The sequence below is a fragment of the Micromys minutus genome (assembly GCF_963924665.1).
Source record: "Micromys minutus genome assembly, chromosome: 27".
NCBI classification, from domain to species: Eukaryota; Metazoa; Chordata; class Mammalia; order Rodentia; family Muridae; genus Micromys; species Micromys minutus.
The window spans coordinates 41299397-41327079 of NC_137962.1; the positions used below are offsets into that span (position 1 = coordinate 41299397).

The following is a 27683-nucleotide window of genomic DNA, read 5'->3' on the forward strand; positions in this document are numbered from 1 at the left end:
TGTCTTAAAATTTAAAATGGGTGTCAGGCAGGATATAGCTCAGTGGTCTTCAATTCAATCCCTAATACCACAAAACTTATTGGAGGGAGGACTGCTTCGCCTACCTCAGAGGACACTACAGACCAAACAAGAGAATCCCAGTGGTGTCTGTTGTGCACAGGGTTCATCCCTTCCTGAGCCTCCCACTCCAGGGTGTGTCCTTCCATTAGCGCCCTCTGCCCCAAGGGTTTCCAGACACGCTTTGGAAAAGGATTTCTCTGCTCTGCTATGCCCCAGATGGGTGCCGCCCAAGCCCTTGTGGGTCAGTCCTAACTTGGTTGTAAGAGCTTAAGAACTCCATCCTGTGGTTGGCACAGGAAATGCCAGAACTTGGGACACGGACTCAGAGAAAGGTTACTGTTTGTGATGCAACCTCTAAGATCTCTTCCCTCCCACCCCCTGAATTCCCTGGTTCTGGAGTGGCCCTAAAAGGCAGATGTGGAACACTTCTGCCTTCACACTCTTTACTAGCATGTTAGATTTTATTTAACCAATCAGCATATGCCTCACACTTAAGACCGTAATGGAGACCTAGCACATAGATGCACCTGCCTCAAGCCAGACAGATGAGTGATAATCTGGAGGGCCCTTCCCTGGGAACCGTCCTTAACAACTCCTCTAGGTGCAGTGTCCAGTGTCCCATGTCCCTTAAGTGGAATCTGTGTGTCTAAACAAAGCCAATCAGGTAAGTAAAAAGCTGGGGTCACCCAGATAGCCACTTCAAATCAGGCTGACACCTAGCTTTATTAGGGACCTGCAGGTATAGGTACCCAGACCCTAGGCAAACACAGAAATACTGAGGGCTCCCATGGACCCTCTGTTTGTTGCGTCAGAGACCGTCCAGTGTGGCCCTAGCAGGCTTCAGGAGTACTCATGAGTGAATTTAGCATGGAAGTGCTTCAGTTTTTCCAGCAGCTGCCGCAGTTTCTCCATGGGGGGCAGAATGGTCATCCTGAAAAGGACAAACGGTCAGCATGGAGCACAGGCCCATTTGTGGCAGGGTCAACGCATACCAGGTCTCACCGGAAATGGTAGGTGCCCTCCTGTTGCCCAAAGCCACTCCCAGGCACAACGCAGATGCCAGTCTCTTCCAGGAGGCACAGGCAGAAGAACATGTCAGGGGCCAGGCCCAGTTCCTGAGGGTCAGGAGGGTGGTCAGGTCACAGCCTGGCACTCGGGCCCACACCCTGCTCAGCCCCGACGTGGCCCGGCATGCCCACCTGAGCACGCTGCACAGCTTTCAAGGGCAGCTGCACTCGAGGGAAAGAATACATGGCGCCCTGGACTGGGTTGCAGCGGATCCCTGGAGCCTCGTTGAAGACCTGCTCCGTGAGTTTAGCCTTGGCTGCCAGTTCAGACAGCACCTCCTGCCTCTCCTGCAGTCACAGGAGGAAATTATGGAAGAGCGTTTCCATGTGTCCCTCTCTAGTCCCACCCAAAGCTGGATCACCAGATATCTTTGGCCTGGTCTGGTCTGCTCACTGCTTGAAATTGCTTGAAGGACGGCTCAGAGGGTGTTGGCGGACTGACCACCATGTCCAGCAAGGCCTGGCCCGGCACTGGCGGACACAGCCGCACGCTCATCAGTTTTCCCATCTGTTTCTGCACCTCAGTATCCATGTTTACCACTTCCACATAGCCACCACGAAACCCACACCTGCCCGGGAGAACGTGAGTTGAGGCTGGTCTGGGGAAAGTCCTCTTCCACCATCACCACCACCACCACCACCACCACCTGTACGCACTCGCCCATGTAGCCCTTAGAGACTGAGTGGAAAGAAGCAAGCTCCTGCTGTGTGGCATATGGTGGCCCCATCTCCATGAGCACCTTCTTGAATGAATGGAACTGAGAGCCCTCGGCATAAACGTTGTCCTGGTATACCTGTAGGGGCGGCAGTGTCGTTCAGGCTGGTTGCTGAGCTGCTGCTCACCGCTATGATGTGTGCCCCAGTGTGTACCTCATCAGCCATCAGGAAAAGTCCCTCATTGAAAGCAAAGCGGATTACGGCCTCTATGCACTCACGGGTCTGCACCTGCCCTGGAGTGTGGAGATGCAACACTGAATGGAAGGTCAGCCATGGGCAAAAGAGAACTAAGCTCAACTGTGCTCAGCCCAGGCGCACGTGGGGTAGGAGAGCAAGGGCAGGTTCTGGAGGAAGAGGCGGGGCTGACAGGAGGAGCACTGCGGGGCGGGGCTGGCAGGGAAGAGAAAAACTACGTGGGGCGGAACAGATAGGTTTACCAGTGGGGTTGCCGGGGTTGATGACGCACAGTACTCGAGGGCAGCAACGGTCACGTGCCTGGCACAGAGCGCGCCGCAGCTCTGCGACGTCCAGAGCCCAGGCGCGCTCTTCGTCCAGGTAGTAGTCCACTTGCTCGGCGTCCAGTTCAGCCAGCGCAGCTGAATACAGTGGGTACTGAGGAATGGGAATGAGCACACCCGTTCTTGTACGGCCCTCGCCAGCTACCAGCAGCTTGAGCATTGTCTGTGGACGGGATAGGGAGCACAGCGTTAGTGCAACCAAGGTTGCACACCCCTCCCCGCCCCCACCGCTGCCCTGTGCTGACGCTGCTGCACCACACTCAGCCCCATCTAGCCTCACACATAGGGCTACTCTGGCCTGGCCTGGTCTACCCTACCACGATGGCATCGCTGGCCCCTGTGGACAGAAATATATTGTTCGGGTCTGCAGGGATGCCTCCGTCTCTCCTCTCAATGTATTTTGCCACATCCTCCCGGATCGGCTGGATTCCAGAGCTAACGCTATAAGCACCTGAAAGAGGACAAGTTAGTGAGGTGGGGCAAGTCCTATAACCTTCCCAAGGGGACTCATCCCTCTCCGCCCCTCCTTAAGGCTTGGACTCCACCTAGAGCAGGCACTCACCCAGGCTGTGGCCCCCGCATGCCTGCAAGATACGTTCTGCCCTTCTCTTGGCGTCCTCTGGGAAGTCAGGACTGCTCAGAAGATTGGGGTAGACACAGAGGGCCAGGACCTGGAAGAACCAAGTACTGAGTCCAGGGCAGTTGGGTGAGGAGGAGTAACCCCAGGCAGTGCAGCAGCCTAACCTGGCGGAAGAAAGTGATGGGCCTCTGCCCCATGGCTTGTGCATCTCCAATATTGGCACGGATGACCTCAGTAAAAGGCTTTTTCACACCCTGGGAAAGAAAGGAAGCAGGCAGTGAGACTGGACACAACCACTCTACTGCCTTTGTCCCACATTCCACTAGGCTGGGGGCTGACTCAACAACCCAAGTTCAGTAGAAGGGCAGTAAGTGGCCCAAGGAATACCTGACGCAGCTCCTGCTCCAGCTCCAAGGCACGCTGCACTATGGGTCCTCGAACTGCATACTCTACCCTCCGCACACACGGGTTCATAGTATCCAGAGTTAGCACCTTCCCCTTCAGCCCATTTCTTGAAGCCTGGTTTTGATCATTCACTCGTGAGGCCATGACTGCTCAAACCAGGATGCTGGCTCAGGAAGCAGGAGTCCAGTGGGGGATCAGGGCTGGGAATGGGGAAGTCTGCGTGAGGTAAGGCACCACCCTCTCCACTGCAGCCTTCTGGCACTACTGAAAGGGGCAGAAAAGGCTGTAGGAACTGGAGCACCCTGGGCCCCGCCCCACCAGTCTGGGCACAGATCTGCCCCAGGGAGCCAGAGGGAGTTGGTAAGGCAGCAGGCGGGGCTTGGGGCGAGGCCCAGTGCTGCCTAGTGTCCCTATGAGGGAGCAGGAGACCCACTTGGGGAGTAGGGACAGACGGATGGCTCAACATTTGACACACTGGAAACTGGGAGAAGAGAGCACTCAGCGTCTGGTCCTATTAAGAGCAGAGCCAGGGACTACTGGAGATTTACCCTAGCAAGGCCCAGCTGAGGCCTAGTCCTCTCAGACCTGATACATACCCCATCTTTACTTAAGCAAGTGGACTTGTCTCCTAGGTAACTAAGCCAGGCCTTAGGAATCTGGAGAGCACTGGGGGAAAGGAGAAAGATGTTCAGTCTCTAGGTTCCATGGGGACTGCCAGAGTGCTATGGTTGGACCTTGGTCCCTGATGAGCTACAGCAAGGGTTTAGGGGGAGGGGAAGAGACTGGAGACAGGACAACTAGTCCTGGACACACCTCACCCTGGACTGCCCTCATGCCCTTTCAATACACATCAGCCTGAGGGTGCCCTTAGGTCCACAGCCCAGGCCAAGGGTAACTAAGTCCCTTCCCTGCTACTCCTGATTGGTGGAGAGAGGAGGAAGTGAGTTCTGATAGGCCCACAGTACCCCACGCCCACTGGCCTTGCAGGAAGCTTATAGATATGCTCAGCCCTGGTCATCTAAGCCCTTGGACCCATCCATGGCTCAGGCTGAGGGCTAGGGAGACTGATTTCTAAGCTGGGCAGCAGGCAGCTAGGAAGGCATGAGGTGGGCCTTGATCCCTCTGTCCTTGGAGGCTGGAAGAAATACCACAGGAGGCCCTGGAGTGGGGGCACACTCACCTCTGATCTCTTGGCTCTGATGCCACAGTAGCCTCCCAGATCAGTGGCTTTTCTCTGGCCCTCAGGACACAGCACAGATTAATAGAGGTTTGGCCCTGGCAGAACCTGCCCCTGCCTGTCTCTTACCAGCAGGACCCAAGCAGCAGTGGTAGCAGGTGGACTTCAGGCAGCAGCACAGCCCTACTCTAAATTTAACCAGCAGCCACCACCAACCCTCCCCCAAGCCCTTCCAAGGACAGGTGCTAGAGGAAGGACAGGCCCTGGGGACGGACACCAGGCTGACCAGGTCAGTGCCCGTGTGACCTGGTGGAGATGGCCACGCAAAGCCAACGCCAAATGCAATGGCCATGATCTAGAACTGCCTTCTTCCTTCTAGCTTGAGGCCCCTAAAGGGCCCCTCTCACTCTGATACATTGTGCCTAGCCAGCATAGCCCAAGTGGCCAACTGCTTGTCACCTATACCAGCACAGGCGGAAGCTGGCAGACATGTCCCAGGATCAGGGCTTAATGCCAGAAACTGAGCCCATGACCCTGGGAAGTACCTAACTAATGCCAGGCTTCTGCCTGTTTCATCCTGCTGGCTCTGGCCCAATCCTGTGGAAAACATTGTATCTCTTCCAGCCAGGGCCCCTGTCCCTCTGCATGGTCACCCACTCCCTCACCCACCAAGAGTTTTTTTCCAAAGTGTCCTACTGCTTTCAGGAAAGCAAAGGGTTACAGAGGCGCCTCCAACAAAGCTGAACCAGCTAGGAGAGGTGGAGGTTAAGGCTGGGCTTCTTGCCTGTGGCCTTGAGCGGTCCTCCCACAAAGGCTAGGGCTGACACCTCAAGCCTCAGCATGCATCTATCTACAAGTTTAGGTGCTCCTGGGCATGGGTGGCTCCTAACCAGTGAGACACATGGGAAGGCTCAGTGGCAAATAGCCTTTATCAAGAGTCACAAATAAGCAGTCTGTGGCCTAACATAGGTAGAGCTCTGCATAGTCCATCCCTGAGCAAGGTGGCCAGTGTCCTGGGCTGGGAGGGGGATGGGGCTCTGTGCCGGCGCTCCTACAGCACTGGGGTATGTGCTGAAGTGGGTCACCAGGCCAGAGATCATGAGGAAGCCTCTGGCTGGGCATGGGGTTGAACCCTGCCATACTGAGGAATCACATTTCACATGAGCAAACAGCATGGCCTCTTCTCCACAGACACCTCCTCCGAGGGGGCAGTGAGCTTGAGCAGGGGTGGGTCTCCACTTGTGCTGAAGCCACAGTCAGGCTGGGAAGTTTCATTGTCACCAGACAGGCCAGGCTCAAAGGCCTCAGGCCCTTCAGGGGCAGGTCGCTGAAGCTTCGCAGCTGCTCGCTGACGTTTAAGTTCTGCCAGAGTGTGGTGGGCCTTGTCCCGGACGAGGGCATCAGGGGCACTGCTCTCCTCAGGACTCAGATGATAGGAGACACTCCGATCTAGACGCTTGGAGTACAGGTGTCTCCCTGGGGGCGCCCCTACTTGGCCATTGTGTGGTCTGGCCACCTCAGGGCTGTCATCCTGTGGGCAGAGCCAGGACCCCAGAGGCCATCAGGAGGTGCTTGTTCTCAGCTACACCAGCCTTGGGCTTCAAGTTGTGTGACGTGGTGGTAGATGGACAGACATGAGAGTGGGAAGGACAGCACTGAATATACCTGAATAGCACTAGCCCATCTAGAAGTACAGGATCACTGGGCCTACCACCTCCATAGGGGGTTCGTGAGGATAGAGGACTAGGCACTAATTGGATCACACAAGACTGCTCGAAACGTGGGACAGTACAGAGGCTGCGTGCTCACCTCTGGGGGCTGTAGCCGGAGCTCAGCATCTGTCTGCCTGTCCTCATCCTCTAGAGGTTCTGGACTGGTGAGTGGCGGCTGTTGCCACACGATGGCCTCTTGGGCGTGCTCCTTGCGATACAGGTTGGTGCGATGTGTCAGGCTCACTCTTCTCACTACCTTCCTGTGGGGGACGATGTTGAGACATCATCCATCTCACAACCAATGCCCACAAATCCTACTGGGGCTCCCCTGCCAACTGACGTCCCGGCGGGGAGTTGGGGAGCCCAGGTCTCAGCAAGTGGATAGTGACCACAGCAGGAGGCTTACCCACGGCTGCCTGCACTGGAGGTACGGCGGCGCAGCAGGGAGCGCTGGCGGCCCTGGGCGCGCAGGAGTGCATCTTGCTTGTGCTTGAGCTCCAGCAGTTTGGCTCTTACCTCCTCATCACCACATACATCTGAGGAGAGACGGACAGAGGTGTCACGACCATGTTCATGGCCAATCCCTTCCGCCAGATGTAGGCAGCCCCACACTCACCAAGGGGTGTCTCGTCCACCAGAGATTTTCCATTCAGATCAGCCCCATGTGCCACAAGCAATTCTACAAGGTGTACCTGCAGGCAGCCAGCAGTAGCTGCTTGGCTGAGGGCTCTAGCTAGAGCCAGGAACCTGCCCTCTCCCTGCTCCTGTGCACACTCACCTGGCCCCAGTAAGCTGCAGCATGCAGAGGCTCCCAGCCATCATGGTCCTTAGCGCTCAGGCTGGCTCCTTGCTCCAGTAGCAGGGTAGCCACCTCACTGAACCCATTAGCAGCGGCGATGTGCAGCTGCAGGCAGACCACTCAGCCCTGAATCCCTGAACCCCCTCCAAGTACCTGACCCAGGCAGGACTAACACCCCCAATTGACTGAGTTCTTACCAGAGTGGCCCCATGATCCAAAGGGTCACTGAGGTTGGCCCCACCATGCAGGAGGTTCTGGAGGTCATTCAGCATGCACAGCTCTGGCACTGCTCGGGCCTCCTCAATGCTGTCCTGGGTGATGCCTGAGAGGCAAGCTGGCTCAGAGAAGGCACAGCCTAGGGCACCACCCCTTTGCAGCCAGGCACAGCACACTCACCATGATTGGCCATGGCAGTCTCAAGGCAGTCCAGTGTCTGTTCATCCTCACACAGATCGTAGGGCATATTCCCATCAGTGTTGACTGCCAGGAGGTCTGCACCACTACACGGAAGATAGACAAGCCACCAGCCTCAGTACCGTCATACAACAGCTCCTCAATCCCCTTGCAGCAAGTTTCCCCTCAACCTTGGCCTCAGCCTAGCACTGTCCTTGGGAAGAGAAGGCAGGAAGGAAGAAAACAAACCCCTACCTTCTGTGAGAAAAGCAGGCCTGGGGTCTGACTACTGTCCCCTACTAGCCCCTGTCTTCAAGCCAGACTCAGCAGTCTCTATCCAACCTATAGTCTCTATCCATTCAGGCCTCAGGTTTATGACACCCATCTATCCCATGGAAGCACTTGCAGATGTGCAAGGCCTCTGGGGTGCCCAGAACACAGAAGGGGTGCCTATGTATGGTGGAAGAACAGATCCAGAAGGATGCCTGCAGTTCAACACCAGCTTCAAAAGGAGCCCCAGGGACCTGCTAGCTACACACCCCTAATCCATTACAAGGAAGCTGTGTGTGACACTCATCTGTTCACACAAGGATGACCAAGCTTCTATACCTGACCTAATGGAGAAGCCCCTAAATCTAGTGAAGCCACTAGCTTCCTCTGCTCTACCTGAAGAGTAAAGGCCTCTTGTATCCAGGCACTTCCTCCTAGACACAGCTGGTCTCCTCATTCCCCTTTCCTTTTTATCAAGTCCATCCTCAACATGGACCAAATGGCAATTGGCTATGGAGAGGCCCTTGGTCCAGAGTTGGAAGTCTAGCCTGTCAGTCAGGCCAAAGAACACAGTAAACATACTCTTCCCTCTGGGACCCAGGCAGGGCTGACAGAAGAGGTAAGGACAAGGAAGCATCCCAGATGGGTCACTTGAGCCACCATGTGGACACCCAGCAGGCCCTACCGTGAAATAAGGAGTTCCACCAGGTGCAGATGGCCGCAGGTAGCTGCAGCATGCAGAGGCGTCCAGCACTCACTGTCTCGAGCATTGACGTCAGCCCCAGCCTCCAGGAGCTGCTGTGCCATCTCTTGGAAGTCATCAATGCAGCACTGCAAACAAGCAACCTAAGCCCCATACCCTGATCCCCAGCTAGGCCAGGCAGCCCCACCCACTCCTGCAGGCGCTTACCTGGTGCAGTGCAGTCAAGCCATCCTCATTGGCCAGGTTGGGGCTAACCCCACTGGAAAGGAACTGGTGGACTGCAAGAAGAGGAAGGTAGGAAGGGTCCTCAAGAGATGCCAACTGCCTCTTCCTTCAGGCCCCAAAAGTTACAGCATAGAGCACAGGGAAGGAAAGAGATCTCACTAAAGTTAGACTTGTCTTTGTCCTAGGAAAACTCCAGTCAGAGAAAAGTCAAAGGCAGGGCCTGGGGAAGTGTGTAGTAGTGCCAGGCCATGTGTGTTCCAGGACCTACTCTGGGCCTGGGCAACACCCACTCCATCTCTAACCAGAAATGAAGAACACTGTCCTACTCTCCAGAGATGGGGCTTGGAAGGCATACATAAAGGGAAAGGATTCATGGGACACACTGTTGCGAGGCAGTGATGGCTACCAGCCAAAGTATTAGACTTCTCTGAGCCCCCCAGTGTGTGTACCTGTGGCCCAGCCCTCCCATAACCTGACTTTCCTCACAGAAAGTCCTTCTGTATCCACCTCCTATTAAGAACAGTTCACTGTCAGTATCAGAGCTGGAGCTGGAGCTCAGGAGCTGGAGACAGGTCTAGGCCTAGTTCTGAGCCAACACAAAGCAGGGCCACACCCAGACAGATGGGAGTGCCTGCTTTGCTTTGCCCTAGGACTCAAGTACACTCACCTTCCTCCAAGTCGTTCCGGGCAGCAGCCTCCAGAAGGGCAATGCTGGGAGGGAAGAGGACATGCTTCCGAGGCCTGAGGCCAGCCACCTCCTTCCGTGGTCGCTCCCCATGGCCCTTCTTGCCATAGGCCTCCTTCTCAGCCTGGGCCCACATTTTTACCTGCTGAGCACGTCGCTTTTGGGCATGCTTCAGCCGCTCCTGGGTGCTCATCCTGCCTACCATGGGCATCTCTGCCAGCAGCTCCAGGTGCTCGGCCATGGTGGTAGATGTCTGCCCACAGGACGTTTTGTGGCACCACAATTTGAGTTTGGGGGGCCAGGACAAGCCTGAAGGGTGGGGCAGCTGGCTGGACTGGCACCCTTGGGGGCATCCCCTTCCTAAGACTTGGTGCCCTGTGTCCCTAGCAAGGCTGAGATGGGAGGCCCCACACTGTGACCAGGCCCAGCTGCCCTAAGGGGCAGAGCCCAGTCAGGGAGGGCAATGTGGCATGGGCTGGGGTGGAAGGTGTGTGAGTGGAGATGCCTGCAGTCGTTCCCCAGGCAGGAATGACACCTCAAGTGTTCAGCTGGCAGGGCCTCTATACACAGCGCCTCGCCTCCCTCTTGGGGTCAGGGTGCACAGCCTGTGGTAAGTAGCCCTAAGACCTGGCCGGCCTCAGTCCAGGGTCTGAAGCTAATTACCCAGATAACAAAGTTCCAGCTTCCTGGCACCCTGCCTAGGACAATGGAGGGCAGGGCCAATCAGCAGCAAGCCCCTGGCAGCCCCTGAGAACCTCTGCTCTTCTTCCATGCTGGCTGCCCTCAGTCTTCTGGCTGGTTTTTCAGTCAGCACAACTAGGTCAAACAAGCTATGGCAGCAAAGGCCAGGGAGTATATGGTCAGTCCTGGGATTCCAGCTTCCAGCGTCCAAGGGTGACAATCCAAGGGCAGCTAGGAGACAGGAGGTCTGTCAATATTTTCTCAGGGGAACCTCCCCTTCCGGCCATCACACACACCTGAGGAGTAAATACGAATAAGGAAACACATCAAGGTCAGCTCATGGGAAGAGGCTGCAGGGGAGCCCTGTGTGAAACCCACCTGGTTCCCCCAGCACACTGAAAGTCAACAACATATGGGGGTGGGAGGGTTGCTCTGTCTTACTCCGCTCCAATAATTAAAAGTAGGATAAAACCCATCCCTTTCAGAAAGGGTTGTGTAGGCTAAAGAGTAAAAGAAAGCTGGCTGGGCTGGGCAAGGTTTCTTCCCTGGGCTCTCTAGGGCTTGGCAGACTGTCTACTGAGTTTCTTGTAGTTTATCATCTGCCTTGCTCCCATCAGGAAACCAGCTCAGTCCAGTCACTATTTCTGCTATGAGTGGCACTCAGCTGAAGTCACAGGGACTCTAGTATCCTCAGAGAAGAGGAATTAAGAGCTGTCTCCCCTGCCACATCATTAGACAAAAGGAAAAATACCCTCAACCCAAGGACAGTAACCACTTCTCAAGTAGAAAACATACTGGCTTTTGTCTCTCTCATCTAAGCACATATGGAGACAGCTCTCTGGCTGCTGCTGAGAGATAAGCACTTCTAGCCACTCCAGACTCCACAGGAGGCCCTGTCTTCCCCAATACATAGTCCTTAACCCTGGTGGCCCACCTTCATGACCTTTTTGGAATGTGTCTGAGGACAGACTCTTGCGTGATCTGGGATAGGACCGCAAGGGACCCCAGTAGGCCCAAGCTTACCCTACACAAGCAGCCCACTGAAATGGTTCCTACTCTAAGGGTGTTCCAGCCCAGTTCCTAGCAGGCTGAGCTCTAAACTTTTAATTCTGATTCCAGGAGCTGTCTACCTGGATTCCCCCCAGAATCCAGCCTCAAAGGGAACAGGCCAGATAAAAGCCAGTGGGCTCTTCTGAAGTTCTAGGAAAGAGCAGCTCTTGGCTTTGTGAATCTTAGCTGAACCAGCTGAACTCTCTTAGCCTGCCAGAGTCGTGAAGATGGCTAATCTGCCAAGGCTTGATTATCTGTACAGCGGTTGTCACATGGTCACAACACCACCAAAACCAAAATGGGGCTGAGGGAGGCAGCTCCTGCTCTACTCCCCAAATCCTTCCCAGAGGAGATTTCGTCTGTAGCGATGGCTATCAGAGCCTGGTTCCCTCCCCCCCCCCCAGTATAAATTGGGGATTATAGTAAGCACTTGCTAAAATCTATTTTGCTGGCTGAGAAAGCTACAGGAACTGACTCCAGCAGGCCCAAGTACTCCAGACCCAGATGAAGGGCATGCCAGGACAACCCTGACCACCAAGAACATCTTTATCAGATGCCCAATGTTCCCCCACTGTCCTGCAATGTCAGTTTCCCATTCTGTGAGTAGCCAATACTGCCCTGTTAATCACTACATGGTGCCTTTTAACCTATCGCATGGTATCTGTAGTAAGAGCCCAGAACCCGACAGCTGTTAAGAGGTCTAAATACATGAGAACAAGGAATGATAAAGGTGGAGGCAGATGACCCAGAAATAGAAACAAAGGATAAATGGCCAGAGAAAGGACAGAAGAGAGAAGTGTAAAGGTTCAGAGAAGATCTACAGAGTGGGGGAAAAAAAATAGACAAAAATGCCCACTACTAGGCTTGGATGTGCACAGGAGAGCACACACATCACACCTCTCTGAAGGTGCATCTCCAGACCTGGAATGTTTCTCTCTGATACCATCTACTGGGTCATCCTTCCACACTAAACCCATTCAGCAAGCCAAGGAGGCAGAAAGGAGAAAGCCCTTCTGTCTCTGGCTGCACATCACAAGGGGAGCTGGCAAGATGCTGGGTAGCAATGGGGCAGCTGATGAAAGAGTCCCTGGCTGTGACAAGATGACATCAACCAGCAGAGTTTATTTGGTCTGTGGCAAGAAAGTACCTCCCTTGAGACCTACAATTATGAAGCAGGCAGATAAGACCCTGCCATTCTGTAGAATGGTGTCTATGTATTCATTTCAGCCACAAATCAAAGCGGAGGACTGGCTGAAGAAGGGGCTTCAACACACTGACATGGGTGACAGGACACTGGGTAAATGAACTCTTCTTTTCCACACCCAGGTAGGCTGAGAGCAGAAACAGCACAAGTGAACCTCAGTGGGCTGATGGCTGGTCCAGAGAGCACAGGTGAGGATCAGCACAACCCTGCTAAGCCACTGGGGAAAGTCTGGAAGGAAGCTCTAGCCCCATGGTTTATACCCTGGGGCCACTGGCTGTGCCTGACCTCATAGTAGAAGATGGGTTGAAAACTTTGGTCACAATGACTGTGGCTCATAGTTCAGGGCACCCGCAATGTTCTGTCAAGCCCATCTCTAAGAAGCTCACTCCTACATTGTACAGACAGCCACAAAGTACCTGGCCTGCATCTGGCCACTCACTGTAAACAACATTGTAAAACAATGGAAAAAACCTGGCCACTGATCAAAGGAACCTAACTAAATAAGCCCTACAGGGTTTTATGAGAAGGTTCTTAATACACTATGCTTGTTACTTTCTATCAAGTTGACCAAACTAGAGTCACCTGAGAAGAGGGAAGGGGCAATGTTCGTGACTGCTGATAAATATGGGAGGGCCCATCCCACTGCGGGAAGTAGCACCCCTGAGCTGGTTGGTCCTGGGCTATATAAGCAAGCAAGCAAGCTAAGGAAGACACAGAAATCAAGCCCGTAGCAGTGTTCCTCTGTGGCTTCCCCAGATGATGGTCTGCAGGCTCTCAATTTGTTTCTGGTCATTATTTCATCACAGCATCAGAAACCTAGTGGGATATCATACTATGATGGAAAGAACTCTAAGAAATAGTGTTTGTTCAGTTATGAAAAAAGATAAACATCAAGCTGAGAGATGGCTCAGCGGTTAAGAGCACTTACGATCCTGGCAGAGGACCTAGGTTCAGTTCCCAGCATCCACAGCAAACAGATTACAATCACCTATAACTCCAACGCCAGGGGACTTGAAGCCCTCTTCTGGCCTCCAAAGACATTGTACACACATACACAAAACCACATTCACACATAATTAAAAATAAATCTGGGACTGGAGAGATGGCTCAGTGGTTAAGAGCACTGACTGTTCTTCTAGAGGTCCTGAGTTCAATTTCTAGCAACCACATGGCGGCTCACAACCATCTGTAATGTAACGCCCACTTCTGGTGTATCTGAAGACAGGGACAGTGTACTCACATACATAAAATAAATAAATAAATCTTTTAAAACTAACTAAATAAATCTGTTGTGTGTTATACACAACTTTAATCCCAGCACTTAGGAGGTAGGAGGATCTCGATGAGTTTAAGGCCATCCTGATCTACAGAGTGAATTCTGAACCAGCCAAAGCTACATAATAAGACCTGCTTCCAAAAATAAACAAATAGACAATACATTTAAAAATGTATTAAAAATAAACGCTGGAAGCCAGATGGTGGTGGCACACACCTTTAATTCCAGCAGTCAGGAGGCAGAAGCAAATGGATCTCTGTGAGTTTGAGGCCAGCAGGTCTACAGAGTGGGCTCCACGTCAGCCAGCTCTACACAGAGAAGACCTGTCTCAAAAAAACAAACAAAGGCTAGAGAGATGGGTCCGTATCTTTGAGCAGTTAGGAGCATTGGCAACTCTTCTAGAAGACATAGGTTCAATTCCCAGCAACATATGGTGGCTCAGAACTATCCATAACTCCAGTCTCAGAGACCTGCTCCCCTCTTCTGGCTTCTGGGAGCACTTTGTGCAAGTGGTACACATACAGACACACAGACAAAACGCTCACACATAAAAATAAATTTTACAACAGCAATCTTTAATAAAGGTTCAGAGTTGGGCACAATGGTAAACCTGAGATCTCCAGTAACTAGAGGGGCTGAGGTGGAAAGACTGCTTGAGCACCTGAGGCCAGGCCACCCTTGGAAACATGCTGAGATTCCATCTCAAACAGTGCAGCTCTATAATAGAGCACTTGTCTGGCATTCACAAAATCCTGGGACCCATCCCCACTACAAACACACACACAAAGTAACAGTATATGCATTTATGGTTGTAAAAAAGAGAAATGGGAACAGGTATGAGGAAGTACTTGTGTGTGATAAAAGTGAAGAGCACTCTCTGTAGAAACTATGTTAAGAGCTCTGTACTGAGCAAGGTGAGTGTAAACCGCCCCTGCACCGGTATAACTTAGGTACCTGGAGGAAGAAAAGGGCAGGGAATACAGACAGGTAAGGCCACCCAGTAAACCATGCAAGGCTCTTATGTTCCCATGCTACAGGAGACGAGAAGGCCCTAAACTAGAGAGACACAATTAGACAGCAGAGACTGAGGGAGGCAAGGTGGTTGGGCAAGGAGATAGCTCACAAGCATGAAGTAGACAGGAAGACAGGAAATAGCAGAAATTAGAAGGAACAGGACTGTGAACAACAGAAAGCGACATGGGAGGAAAGGGCTAAGAAGGCAGATGGCAGGGCTGTAAGAAAGAGGACTGGTGTCAGTTAGAGAAGTCCAGAGGAAGTGCCCGAGGGAAGTGGTCATCACGGGTACAGGCAGAAACCGTCAGCCTATTAAGAACTGGCTGACAAGGAAGGCTCCTCAGAACACATAGACCAAGAAGACCACATCGGGCCACACTGGGGAAGAACGCAAGTGCCGGCACTGGGAAGTTCCCTGGGAAACAAGAATAAACTCCAGACAGCACACACATGGCCTTAAAAAAGAGAACACATTGGCTAGCGTGTCTGAAGATGCAACTGTGTACTCATATACATAAAAAAAGAACACACACATAATACACATATGGATATTCTTAAGAAAGAGAATGCCAAAAGAGTACAAGGAAAAGGAAGAAAATGTTTCATAATCCTAACACACACAGACACACACAAACATACACACACATACACAGAGAAAGACAGACAAACACAAAGACACACACACAATTTTCTAAACATGACACAAAACCCAAAAACCAAAAGCCCCCAAATCAATTGCACTTAGTTTTCAACAATCTATATTATAAAATGGAGACAAAAAAACCTACAAGGTATACTAGGCATGATGGCTCACAACTGTAATTCTAAAACTCAGGAGGCTAAGATATGAGGATCCCAGTGAGTTCAAGGCCAGCCTGGGCAGGAATAAGACTAGTTTCAACAACCAACGATAAACTCTCCAAGGTCTGAAGTCAGATAACCAAGCTGGGCATGGTGGTGCATGCCTTTAATCCCAGCACTTGGGAGGCAGAGGGAAGCTGGATCTCTGTGAGCCTGAGACCAGCCTGTCTGCATTCTGAGACTCACTGGACCTCAGGCACAGGCCTCACAGAGGCTGTTCTCACAGCTCTCAGCATGCTAAGATCTCTGCAGCTCAGCAGCAGCCTTCCAGAGAGAGCAGCAAAGGAACCCTCACCAGAGCACTGGCTTAACTACTTTTGACCCACACCCCACATGTCTTCAAGGCCTGGAAACCAACAACAGCTTTAATGGGAGACTCAAGTTCCTTAATGCTCCTTCACCCCACTGGCATGGCCCTCAGTGGGTTACCATCTCACCTCAAGAGCCCTTTGTTCCTTGCTATACTTGCAAAGCACTTTCTCCTCCTCTCCCTAAGAGTCTTAGCCTCTCCTTCCCAACCCCCATTCTGAAGCGGAATTCCTGATGGTCTGGGTATTCTGGGTAATCCTGCATGTCTCTGCCACCTCACAGCCTTGGCCTCTTCTTCTGTGTCCCAACTACACCGTCCATCTAGTCTTCCCCTGTAGCTTCAATGCAACCTCCCCCCATTCTTTTCTTGTCTATGACTTGGAACCTAAACCCAACATTCCAGCATTCACACCTACAGTGACGTTCTTACCCTCCTTCTCACCCTCCACCCCAACCAGCCTCAGCTCAGAGCTCTCTGACCAGAGCTCTCAAATCATTGAGGAAACCAACAGAGCTATGAAGAAAACCACAGAGCTGCCTGGTCCTGAGTGTTGCAGCCAGTCACCTAGATGTACAGAAATGTCCCTGTTTTCTTCACTTTACCTCAAACAAAGGCAAAAGCAATAAGAGCCCTTTGTTTCTATCATGAGATTATCCCAAAACACAAATACTTACTAAAAAACTTATCGAAACACATGCACAGAGTATATAAAACAATATTGAAAGATAAGAGACAAGACCTAAGTAAATAAAGGGAGACGCCTGACTGTGGTCATAAGACTTAGGAGTGAAAAGTTAGTCCCCCTCCCCAGCTCATCTGCATCGATGCAGTTCCCAGCAGTGCATTTAAAACTCATAATGCAAATGTGCATGAACAGGAAGAACAATTATGAAAAAGGAAACTCTGGTTTACCTGTGTAATTACACATTACAGTTTATTATGAAACTCAGTAACTGAGCCCCAGAGGTGTTTGCTTAAGGATAAAGAAATAATCCTTATTATTAGGGAGCTGGGGAAAAGGTTCAGTGAAGTGCTTGTTGTGCAAGTTGAAAGACCTGAGCTTGGATCCACAACATCAATACAAAAGCCAGAGGATGTAGACCATGTCTGTAAACCCAAGTAGCAGATCTTGTAGCTCACTGACCAGTTAGTTTAGCCAATCACTAAGCTCCAGGTTTAGGGACTGTCTGAAAAAAATAAGGTAGAGTCCAGCACAGGGTGAGCACCATAAGTCCCAGTACTCAGGAGGCAGGGAAAACAGATTGCTATACATTCCAAGGCTAGTCTGTTCTATATAGTGATATCCAAGTCAGCCAGGGCTACACAGTGAGACCCTGTGTCAATAAATAAGTAAATAAAGGAAAGCAACCAAGGCTAATGCCAACCTCTGGCTTCTACATGTACATGCACACATGTGCACACATACACTTTAGCACACATAGGCACACACAAAGAAGTAAACCACCCCCAGGAATGTAGCACACAACGGTGCCAGGTTCTTGCCTCGTTCGATCCTCACTGTGTCATCAAACCAAGTGAGTGATGTATGCCTATAATCCCAGCACTTAACAGGTAGAAAAAGGAGGATCAGAAGTTAATAGTCATCCTGGGCTATAAAGCAAGTTTGATATCAAAGGCCACATGAGACCCCGTTTTAAAAAATAATAAACAAACCAGTGAAACCCAAGCATGGCAGCTCATGTCTATAATCCCAGCACCCTAAAGCCAGGTATGGTGGTAATACATACCTTTAGTCCTAGCATTTGGGAGACAGAGGTAAATTTGAGGCCAATTTGCTACGCCAGCCCGTTCCAAGGCAGCTAGTGCTATGTAAAGAGACCCTGTCTCAAAAGACAAAAAAGAAAAAGAAATAAACCGGGGTTGGAGAGACGGCTCAGTGGTTAAGAGCACTGACTGCTTTTCCAGAGGTTCTGAGTTCAAATCCCAGCAACCACATGGTGGCTCACAACCATCTGGAATGGAATCTAATGCCTTCTTCTGGTGTGTCTGAAGACAGCTACAGTGTACTTAGACATAATAAATAAATACATCTTTAAAAAAAAGAAGAAGAAAGAAAAAGAAATAAACCAATAAGGGAAACAAGTCCCTAGATTTGTAATGCTGCAAAACCATAGAAAAGGTTGTTTCCATAATCTATACAGGAAGCTAAGGACAGAACTTAGTGATGTAGTGCTTACACAGCATGAACTCAACACACACTCAACCCCCAGCACTGGAGAAGAAAACAGTATCAGGTCGACTGGATTTCTGTCTTAACCAGGCTCAGGGAGGCACACAGATAATCCCACCCAGCAGTTGGGAGACTAACTCAGTAGGACCACGAGTCTAAGGCCTGTTTAAGCTGTTACACAGTAAGACTGTATCTCAAATACTGTACAGTAATATTTTAATGTTTAGTATGTATGTGTGTATGCAATAAGTACAGGTACCTGTGGGGCTAGAAGAGGACATCAGACCCCTGGAAACTGGAGCGATAAGTAATTGCGCTAGGAACCAAACTTGAGTCCTCTGCAAGCACAGAACAATAATACTCTTGATCTCTCTGAACCATCTCAAAAGTCAATAATAATCTTCATCTTTGACCCAAGTGAGCTGTACATCAACACGTAAAACCTCAGGTCATTAGTCAGTCCATTAAAAGAAAGTTAATACCACTAGCTGCAAACACAGTAAGTGTGAGACACAGGAACAGCAAAGACATAAAGAAAATGGAGTCCTGTGGTCTGCTATAAATGGCACTACTCTCCAGAAAACAGGTCACTGGGTTCTTAAAATGGGGTGGGGTGCCCAGAGCATGAGTTTAGCATGCAGAGCTGCTCTGGGTTCTCCCCTCAGTACCAAAAGATGTAACAAAGCAGGGCATGGTAGCACACCTATGATCCCAGCATGGGATAAGACTGCAAGCCCCAGGACAGGACAGCTCAGTTACAGTAAGAACCTGTCTTTAAAAAGAAGACAGGCAGTAGTGGGGTGCACCTTTAGCCTTTAGTCCCAGCTCTTGGGAGGCAGAGGCAGACAGATCTCTGAGTTCAAGGCCAGTCTGGTTTATAGAGTGATTCCTAGAACAGCTAGGACTACACAGAAACCCTGTCTCAAAAAGAACAACAGCAACAACAAGAAACCAAACAAAAACAAAACGACAACAAAAATAATACCTAGACATGCAGCTACCACAGGACCTGAAACTAGAGTTGATAGTCATCTCAAAGAAATACAAACAATCTGGACTGGGGGAGATGGCTCAGTGGTTAAGAGCACACACTTTTCATCGATTCTCAACACCTGGTGCAGCTAACTTGAGTTCCAGGGAATTCGACCCCATTTGATTACACTGGGTATATATGTGCACATACACACCATATGTTTAAATAAGTAATAATGATAATAGTCATAATTTTAAAACTCTAATATGACTGGACAGTGTGGCACTTTAATCAATCTCTGCACTCAGGAGAAAGAGGCAGGTGGATCTCTGAGTTCAAGGTCAGCCTGGTCTACACAGCAAGTCCCAGGACAGCCAAGACTACATAGAAAAACCGTCTCTAAAACAAAACAAAACAAACAAACAAAAAAACCCCTCTAATCTTTACATGAAGTTCATAAAGTTCTCATAGAAGTTCTCATGGCTAAGAACTGGAAACAGCCTGTCGGGATGAGACGGACAGCTACAGAACAGTGGTCTGTTCCAGATGGATGCTGATAGCAAACATGTGGCATACTATAAGACTATAGATAGAATATTCCTAACATGGTAGATACACATACACTGCGATACACAAGTGCCCAGAGGCACTCGGAGTGGGGCTGGGGCCTGGATTTGACTGTCCTGCTTGACTGCACAGAGTTAACAAGCACACAGAAGTGTGTGTGAAGCTATAAGCCATGAAGCATGTTGTAGTTAGGTATGTTACTTAAGGGAACTCGAGAAGAGATTTCTTCTTAGTCATCGTATGTGATCCAACCTACTGCAAAAAAATGAATAAGCACTGGAGGGGTGGCTCAAGGTTTAAGAGCACTTGCTGCTCTCCCACAAGACCTAGGTTCAATTCCCAGTACCTACATGGCAACATGACAGCTCATAACCATCTTTAACTCCAGTTCCAAGTGATCTAATACCCTCTTAGGGCTTTTGCAAGTACCAGGCACATACATTATGTGCAGGCAGGTAAAACATTCACCATATGCATAAAACAAAAAAAAAAAAAATTAAGAATTATTTATTTATTTATAAGAGCACACTGTAGCTGTCTTCAGACACACCAGAAGAGGGTATTAGATCCCATTACAGATGGTTGTGAATCACCATGTAGTTGCTGGGAATTGAACTCAGGACCTTTGGAAGAGCAATCGGTGTTCTTAACCACTGAGCCATCTCTCCAGCCCCCTAAAACAAAAAAATTTTTGTAATGCCAAGAACTTGGGAGACTTAGGCAATAATTTAAAATATTAATAGTTTAATAGTTTGTGGTCAGCTTGGGCCACAAAATGAGAGTTTACCTTTAAAAAAAAAAAAAAAAAAAAAAAAAGTCATGCTGGGATGGCTAAAGCTTATAATCACAGAACCCAGGAGGCTGAGGCAGAAGATTAGAGTTCAAGTTCAGCCTCAAGTACACAGTAAGTTCCAGACTCACCCTCTCATCCTGGGCCATAGAGTTATCCCTATGGAAAGAAAATCCAAATGATTAGGGCAGACCTGGCGCACATCTTTGATCCCGACCCTCTGGAGGCAGGTGGGTCTTTGAGTTCCAGAGCAGCCAGATGGACATAGCAAGCTCCAGGCCAGCCAAGGCTACATAGTAACTTTGTCTCAAAACAACTAAGAAATGGGAGGTACCAGTAACTGTGGCCTTCTCATGCCACCACAGGTGTCTGGGGACAAAAACACACCCTAGCCATCCATTCCAGTGCTTTTCCATGGACTCACAGACCCAGGCTTACCACATAGTTCACTGAAGTTTGGCAGGGCCTTGTCACAGAGGGTGTGGGAAGCTCTTACATAGCAAGGACATAAACAGCCTGCAGAGTGCTGAAGTCTCACTAGCAGGAACCAACAGGATAGCCTGGGCAGAACTGGGGGAAAGAATCAGTTGTCATATAACCCAACCATTAGTAGGCCCCTAAAGACAGCCCCAGGAGGCTGGAAGAGTAAGTATCCCAGTTTCAAGCCAGAGAAAGCTGAGAATCCACAGGAGAGAGGCTTAGGTTTCTGGACTCATCTTGTAGAGTCAAGGCAACTTCACAACTACTGCTGCAGGCTAATAAGTTTCTCAAGCCAGCTAAGGAGGTTGGTTACCAGCCCCAATCAGGCCCTTCCTCCACACCCTAAGACACTTGGTGTCTAAAATCCCTGACCTTCCCCACACTGCAGTAGGGCTCCACTCCTGTCTGCCTGCCTGTCTCTAGACTCCTGCACAAGTTGTAATGCGTAACTCATGAGCTCCCCATGTTCAGCCTCAGCCACTCACCAGGCAATGGACAGAACCCTGAGGAACTGAGCTCATAGCTAGGAGAGTGCTTGCCATGCATGTATCTGTCCACGTCTCTGCATCTATCACAGTGGACCCGGGCTCTAGAACGTTCCATCCCTTTCTTGTTTCATTCGCCCAGTCACTTATTTAGTCCATAAATTCTCCTAGGGCAAGCCTCTGCCTGGGGCCCACCATCATTTAAGAGATGAGTTCAAAGCTAAAAATGTGCTCATCCTGTAAAGAACCCAGGGTCCAAGGTCAAGTCAGCAAAGGCTCTACAGTCTCTTCCCCATGACTCACTCTGCAAGGGGTCAACCATCCTACAGACACCCCTAGTCCTAGGAGAGACAGAGTGGAGGTACAAAGCTTCCATCTCACCCTCTGGGAAGCTAGTCCTCTGCCCCAGCTGAGTCTCCAGATGACACAGTCCTGGCTGGCAGCATGACCACGATCCTGGAACAAAGCCAGAACCAGCCAACTGAGCATTTCTCACATCCCTGACTATAAACTTAGAGGTCTGTCTGCCTCTGCCTCCAGAGTCCTAGAACTAAAGGCATGCACCCCTAGCCCAGCTTCCACCCCACCCCCAATATTCTGAGACAGGATCTCTACACTAAGACCCAGGCCTCTAGCTATGGAACCCAGGCTGACCTCAAATTTACAGGAATCTTCCTGTCTGACCCTGCTAAGTGATGGAATTACAGGCTTGGGCTACCACCTAGCTCAATGTTCATTTAAAAGTACAGTAGACGTCAAAGCACTCCATCTCTGCAACCCAACCTTAGCCACTCAGGTTGCCGGGATGCTCCCACATCCATGGTGAGTCTGCTCCAGGCTCCATTGTTTTCCACTGGCCAACAGTCAATTACTGGTGTGAACTGCATTCTACTTGCGTGCCTTGCATTATCCAGAGTCTCCTCTCTGGGCAGGTGGATCTCTGTGAGCTCAAGGCAAAGCTGGTCTAATAGCCACAGCGAGGCCCAGGCCAGCCATGCTATGTAATGAGCACCCATGGAAGTAAGAGGGCAGCTTACATAGGTCCCAGAGATATAACTCAGGTCATCAGGCAGCAAGCACCTTCATCTTCTAAGCCATACTGCCCACACTCAATAAAGCAACTAAAAAAAAAAAAAAAAAAAAAAAAAAAAAAAAAAAAAAATTCATACAATATGGCCACACTAGGAAGAAGCACAAAGAGATTTAAGATGAGTGACAGTCCCCTTCTCAATATGGCCACACCGCTTTTTACTATACTTGTCTGTTTGTTATTGAGACTTGGGGCCTAAGCTCTGAGACTTAATATCTTCAGTAACAATCCTAGCATTCCAGATCTAAAGTAGGAGGGTAAACAGTTCAAAGTCATCACTGAATTGCACAGCCAATTGGAAGCCAGTCTACATTTCAGGAGACTCTGTTTTAAGTCCCTTCTCTGATCCTGCTCACAGCAGCTCACACTGACCTGCTATGCTCTGGTCTCAGCTATAGTTTTGTTCCTTATCTGAGGTTCTGTGTTCTTTTTCAATGTTCTGATTCTCTTATCATAAACAGGAGAACCAAATAAATTCAATTTCCCCCTCTGTTTGATGTACATATATGAAAGTTGAATAGCTTTGATGCCAACAGGGCTAATTGTCCCACAGGAAGGACCCACATATCTGCACAGCTCAGTACCTGTGGCTGTGTAGAGGATGTGGAAGGGCCCATTCCCAGACATCAAGGGAGACTCTCAGTCCTCCTCTTCAACTTCCTTTCCTGTTGCCATCTAGCTCCAAAATACATCCAACTCAAAGCAGCAGGCCGAAGGCTTAAGGTAGCAGTGGACGTCTGAAAAGATTCTCAATGAGAGCTGAAGATGAACACTCAGACAAAGAACATGGTAGCAACTTCCCAGGAAACACGTCCATAGGTACTGCTTCCCATCACTGTCTCATTCACATCTCTACTGGGCTGCCACTCCCTAGAAACTGGAGACTAAGGTCTGTCAGACACAAACTCAACAAGACAAAAAAAAAAAAAAGGTGAGCTTCAAAGATTAAAGGAAGTTTGTTGTGACTCAAACTCTGATCCCATAAAGACCTGGCTCAAATCCACATGAGGCGGATCAGAGACCCTGGGAGCCACACTGCTGCCCGTGACATAGATTTGGATCTATGGACAGAAAAGGCACAGACATAACCATCCAGATTTAGAACTAGAGAGTGTAGGGTCCTACAATGAACAATGGTGTGCTGTCTGGAACTCCCCTTCCATGCAGGACAAGATCAATGGAGACATTCCCAACAATAACAAAAAATTATACTTAGCAAATTCCTGACAACTAGATGGCAGAAAAAAAGTGGTGAGAGCCTCTTACACAAGCTATCACACTGCGGGGCTGGTGATGAGGGAGAGAGCAGCTGCCCCTTGAAAACTATTGTTATGCACAGGGCACAGGAGGTAAGAGAACAAATACACAGACAAAACCATCTAATCTGCACACCTTACTCTGGAGAGAGATTGGTATTATTTCCACTTTTGCATCACAGGACTACAGGACTGTGCAGTTAAAGAATGAGATGAAGCTCTGTCAGCCCAGCAGTAGAAAAGGAAAAGAACCACATTACTTTGTGGGCACATTCCCAAAAGAAAAACTAGGAGTCAGCTACCTACATGGTTGTATTCATAGCAGCAGCAGTCACAACAGAAAAGAACTGGAAACAATCCAAGTACCATCAACACAGGAACAAGCAAGACCGGGCACATTCATACAATGGAATATTACCCAGCTATAAAAAGGAATGAAACGCTGATACATGCCACAAAAGTGTAAGACATAAAAGGACAGATTTTGTATGATGCCACCTATGTGAGCTACCTGTACTATGCAAACTCCTAGAAGCAGAGTACAGCACAGCCTTCTGGCATCTAGAGGAGGAGGAGGAGGAGGAGGAGGAAGAACAATGGTTCTTGTTTCATGGATGCAAATTTTCTATCTTGAAAATTTTGGAAACGGAAGCCAGACGTGGTAACCACGGGATTGTGGAAGCTCGGTTCCAGGTCAGCCTGACTGTACACAGCAAGAGGCCACCATGAAATAAAAGGCAGAGCTTGCTGGGGCAGGGTGTGATATACCTGTAGTCCCAACAAGGAGGCGAGGGTAGAAGGATGACAAGTGTAAGGCCACCCTGAGTTATATAGTAAGACCCTTCCTCAAAGGAGGAGGGGAAAAAACAAAACAAAAAACTGAAGTAGTAGGTAACAGAGTACTTGCCTAGCATGTGAGACGCCCTGGGCTGTTACCCTGGGTTCAGAGCACAGCAGCACCAAAACCAAACCAGATACGCACATGTGCACAGAAATGCAGAAACACCCATGCACACGCTCACACACAAGGGAACATCCTACAGCTACTATAGACCATCAAAAGGATAAAACAGGCCTACTTCCACTTTTTCCCTTGCTTTTCAAGACAGGGTTTCTTCATGTCCTGGAACTGGCTCTGAGGACCAGGCCGACCAGAGACCTCCTGCTTTTGCCTACTGAGGGCTAGGATTAAAGTTGTGAGCCACCACAGCCCTGCACACTTTTTGTGTGATCTCAGTTTAGGTCAGGAGATAAAAGACAACAGCCTAGCCAGGTGTGGTGGCACACACCTTTAATCCCAACGTTAGGGATACAGAGACAGATATCCTTGCTACTTTAAACCTGGTCTACATAGCAAGATCCAAATCAACTAGGACTATGTAGTGAGACTGTCTCAGCTGTCTCAGAAAAAAAGGGGGGATAGGGGAGGTATGGGGGACTCAAGAGATGCTCAGTGGTTAAGCACTTGCTTTTTTTCCAGAAGAACTGAGTTAAATTCACAGCATCACATCAAGAACATTACAACCACCTGTATGTAATCCCAGCTCTAGGGGGATCCAGCACCTCTGACCTCTGAGGGCACCTATACTCAACATATGCAGACATACACACACTCATAGTTTAAAATAATAAAAATAGCGCTGGAGAGATGGCTCAGCAGTTAAGAGCACTGACTGTTCTCCAGAGGTTCTGAGTTCAATTCCTAGCAACCACATGGTGGCTCACAACCATCTGTAATTGGATCCTATGCCCGCTTCTGGTGTGTCTGAAGGCAGCTATTGTGTACTCATATAACTAAAATAAATAAATCTTTAAATAATAATAGTAATAATAATAATATTGGTCTAAGTGGTTAAGAGCACTAGCTTCTCACTGGGGGTTGGTGGTCCACATCTTTAATCCCAGCACATAAAAGCCAGAGCTAGATTACACCTGCGTTTAAGACCAGTCTGGTCTTAAAGTGAGTTCCAGGATAGCCAGGGCTACACAGAGAAACACCCACACGCATACACAAAGAAAAAGAGCATGGGTTTCTCTTCTAAAGGATCCAGGTTCAATCCTCAGCATTGACACAGTGGCTCACAACTGTTAACTCCAGTCACAAGGATACTCAGTGCTCTCTTCTGGCTTCCAAAGGAACTGCACACACATAGTATATAGACATACATACAAACTAAACACCCAAAAACAAAATTCTAACAGAGAAGCTGGAGAAAAATCTTATGGGTTTATGAGCACTGGCTGCTGTTCCAGAGGACCTGGGTTCGATTCCCAGCACCCACACAGCAGTTCCTGTCTGTAATTCAGTCTCAAGGGACCTAGCACTCATTGGAGGCAATCCAGTGAGCAGCATTCCTTCATGGTCTCTCCTTCAGTTCTTGGCTCCATGTGACTGCCCTGGCTTTGTTTCATGATGAACTATAAACTGTAAGTTGAAACAAAACTTAAAAAGGATTCTAATACGGACAACTCTTTTTTTAAAAAATAAGGTTTCTTTCTTTCTTTTTAAAAAGGTCTCCTCTGTATATACAGCAATTTTGATTTCTGACCCAGGACTCAGGAAACCATGGGTCAGTCTGTTGTTACTCAGTTCATAAGCAAAAAATGACTGGAACTGACTGGAAAGGAACTGGATGTCTTGTACACACCTGGGAGGCAGAGACAGGAGAATCGCTGCAAATTTGAGGCTAGCCTGAGCTATACTGCAAGTTTAAGGCCAGCTTAGGCTACATAATGAGACCCAATCTCAAAAACAAATAGTAAAGAAGCTGGTGAGACGGCTCGGAGGTTGAGAGCACTGGTCGCTGCTCTTCCGGAGCACATGGTGGCTCACAACAGTAAAATGACAGTTCTAGGACATCTACGAAGTCATCCTCTACTCGCCTACACGTATACCATGCCATGTACCCACCCCAAACGATAAACAATTAATACTTGAAAAAAAAATATTCCTTTAAAAAAGGAGGCGGGGAACAGGAAGGCCTGAGCCAAAAGGGAAGAAAGTCAACCCAGGCATCAGGAGAGAAAAGCCCCCCTCCCAAAACAAAAAACAAAACACCTTGGGCAAAAACTAGCAGCAGAGGCCTACTAGCAGCCCTTCCGAGAGCTAAAAGTCCTGTCACCATGACAACAAGAAGCTAGTGTCAGGGAAGGTTTCTCTAGGCCAAAAGTCCCTCAACCAAGTCGGCTCCCATGCTGGGCTACTGGCAGCTCTGGTTCCCTTGAAGTGAATCAGGCGGCCTTCTAAAGAGCCAGGGTGCTTAAAGCAAGACAAAGCCTCCTAAGAAAACCTCAATCCTATAAGGGAACACCTAGGGAGCAAAGACACCTAGTAGGGCTCATTGAGGTCTGTCCTCTCGCCTCTACCTGCATCCCCAAGGACGGACATGGGAGAAAGGTGAAGCAATCAGGGGTCAGCAAACTTTGCTCTCTCTCCCAAGTCTAAAGCAAGCCAATACACACTTCTCTTCTTCACCCGTCATAATTAATCCTCCTAGTCTCTAGCCTCTAGCACTTGTTCAGTCAGGAACCCAAAGGAGCACAAACACTTTTCACAGGCTGATCTACATTCCTCTCCTAACCACAATCCATGAGGCACAGCCTCCAGGAAAGGGGCACTTGAAGCCGTAAGAAGCTCAAGAGTGTGCTTTTATTGAACTCCAAAGCCCACATGAAGCATAGGAAAGTCCCTTCGCTGTCCTAATGTCAAAATGAAGACTGTCGGTGGATTTACCCGGCCAACAGATTGCAAGAACTACCTTCAGTGATAGATTTTACAAAACAAAACAAAAAAACACCCTCCGTTGGCCGCCTCGCTGGCGCCCCTTCTGCAGGCCCCTCACGACCCGCTCCACTGCCCGGCCAGCACCGGGCCGCAGAAGAACCGGCGCTGGCTCACTCGTTAAGCCCCGCCCAGCCGTGCGTGCCGGGCCTTCCCTACATTCCCATACAGGCCGGACCTTCACTCACAATCGCCGGCCCTCTCACCTGGAACCTCACTGGCCGCTCCCTGAACCCGGCCCGACGGACCCTGGAGCCCGGCGCTGCTCCAGGCGCCACGGGGGCGGGCCCCGCGCCCATCCTCGCCATGGCAACGCGACACTTCCGGCCCGAGGTGTCCGGAGCGGAAGCCGCGGTGCTGGGT

General features: G+C 49.7%; 2 protein-coding genes across 5 annotated transcripts; both read right to left on the reverse strand.

Moving 5' to 3' along the window:
* Positions 1–753: 753 nt before the first annotated feature.
* Positions 754–4703, reverse strand: GPT (glutamic--pyruvic transaminase). 2 transcript variants are annotated; one of them, XM_080939395.1, is made up of 13 exons: positions 4528–4703; positions 3944–4013; positions 3330–3547; positions 3107–3196; positions 2925–3033; positions 2680–2813; positions 2282–2525; positions 1998–2077; positions 1785–1921; positions 1522–1696; positions 1260–1415; positions 1063–1175; positions 754–991 (listed from the first exon to the last, which is right to left on the reverse strand). In XM_080939395.1, exons 3-13 carry the CDS (start codon positions 3489–3491, stop codon positions 901–903), a joined length of 1491 nt encoding a protein of 496 aa, XP_080795521.1. In that variant the 5' UTR covers positions 3492–3547; positions 3944–4013; positions 4528–4703; the 3' UTR covers positions 754–900. The 2 variants fall into 2 exon arrangements, with proteins under 2 accessions (XP_080795521.1, XP_080795520.1); XM_080939394.1 differs by lacking the exon at positions 3944–4013.
* Positions 4704–5438: 735 nt separating this feature from the next.
* On the reverse strand, positions 5439–27645 carry PPP1R16A (protein phosphatase 1 regulatory subunit 16A). Of its 3 annotated transcripts, XM_080938892.1 has the most exons (12): positions 27527–27645; positions 9454–10288; positions 9294–9337; positions 8609–8679; positions 8384–8529; positions 7432–7535; positions 7233–7357; positions 7015–7140; positions 6853–6928; positions 6643–6772; positions 6334–6496; positions 5439–6055 (listed from the first exon to the last, which is right to left on the reverse strand). In XM_080938892.1, exons 2-12 carry the CDS (start codon positions 9477–9479, stop codon positions 5681–5683), a joined length of 1386 nt encoding a protein of 461 aa, XP_080795018.1. In that variant the 5' UTR covers positions 9480–10288; positions 27527–27645; the 3' UTR covers positions 5439–5680. The 3 variants fall into 3 exon arrangements, with proteins under 3 accessions (XP_080795018.1, XP_080795016.1, XP_080795017.1); XM_080938890.1 differs by having other exon boundaries at positions 9294–10288; XM_080938891.1 differs by lacking the exon at positions 7015–7140 and having other exon boundaries at positions 9294–10288.
* Between the last annotated feature and the right edge of the window lie 38 nt (positions 27646–27683).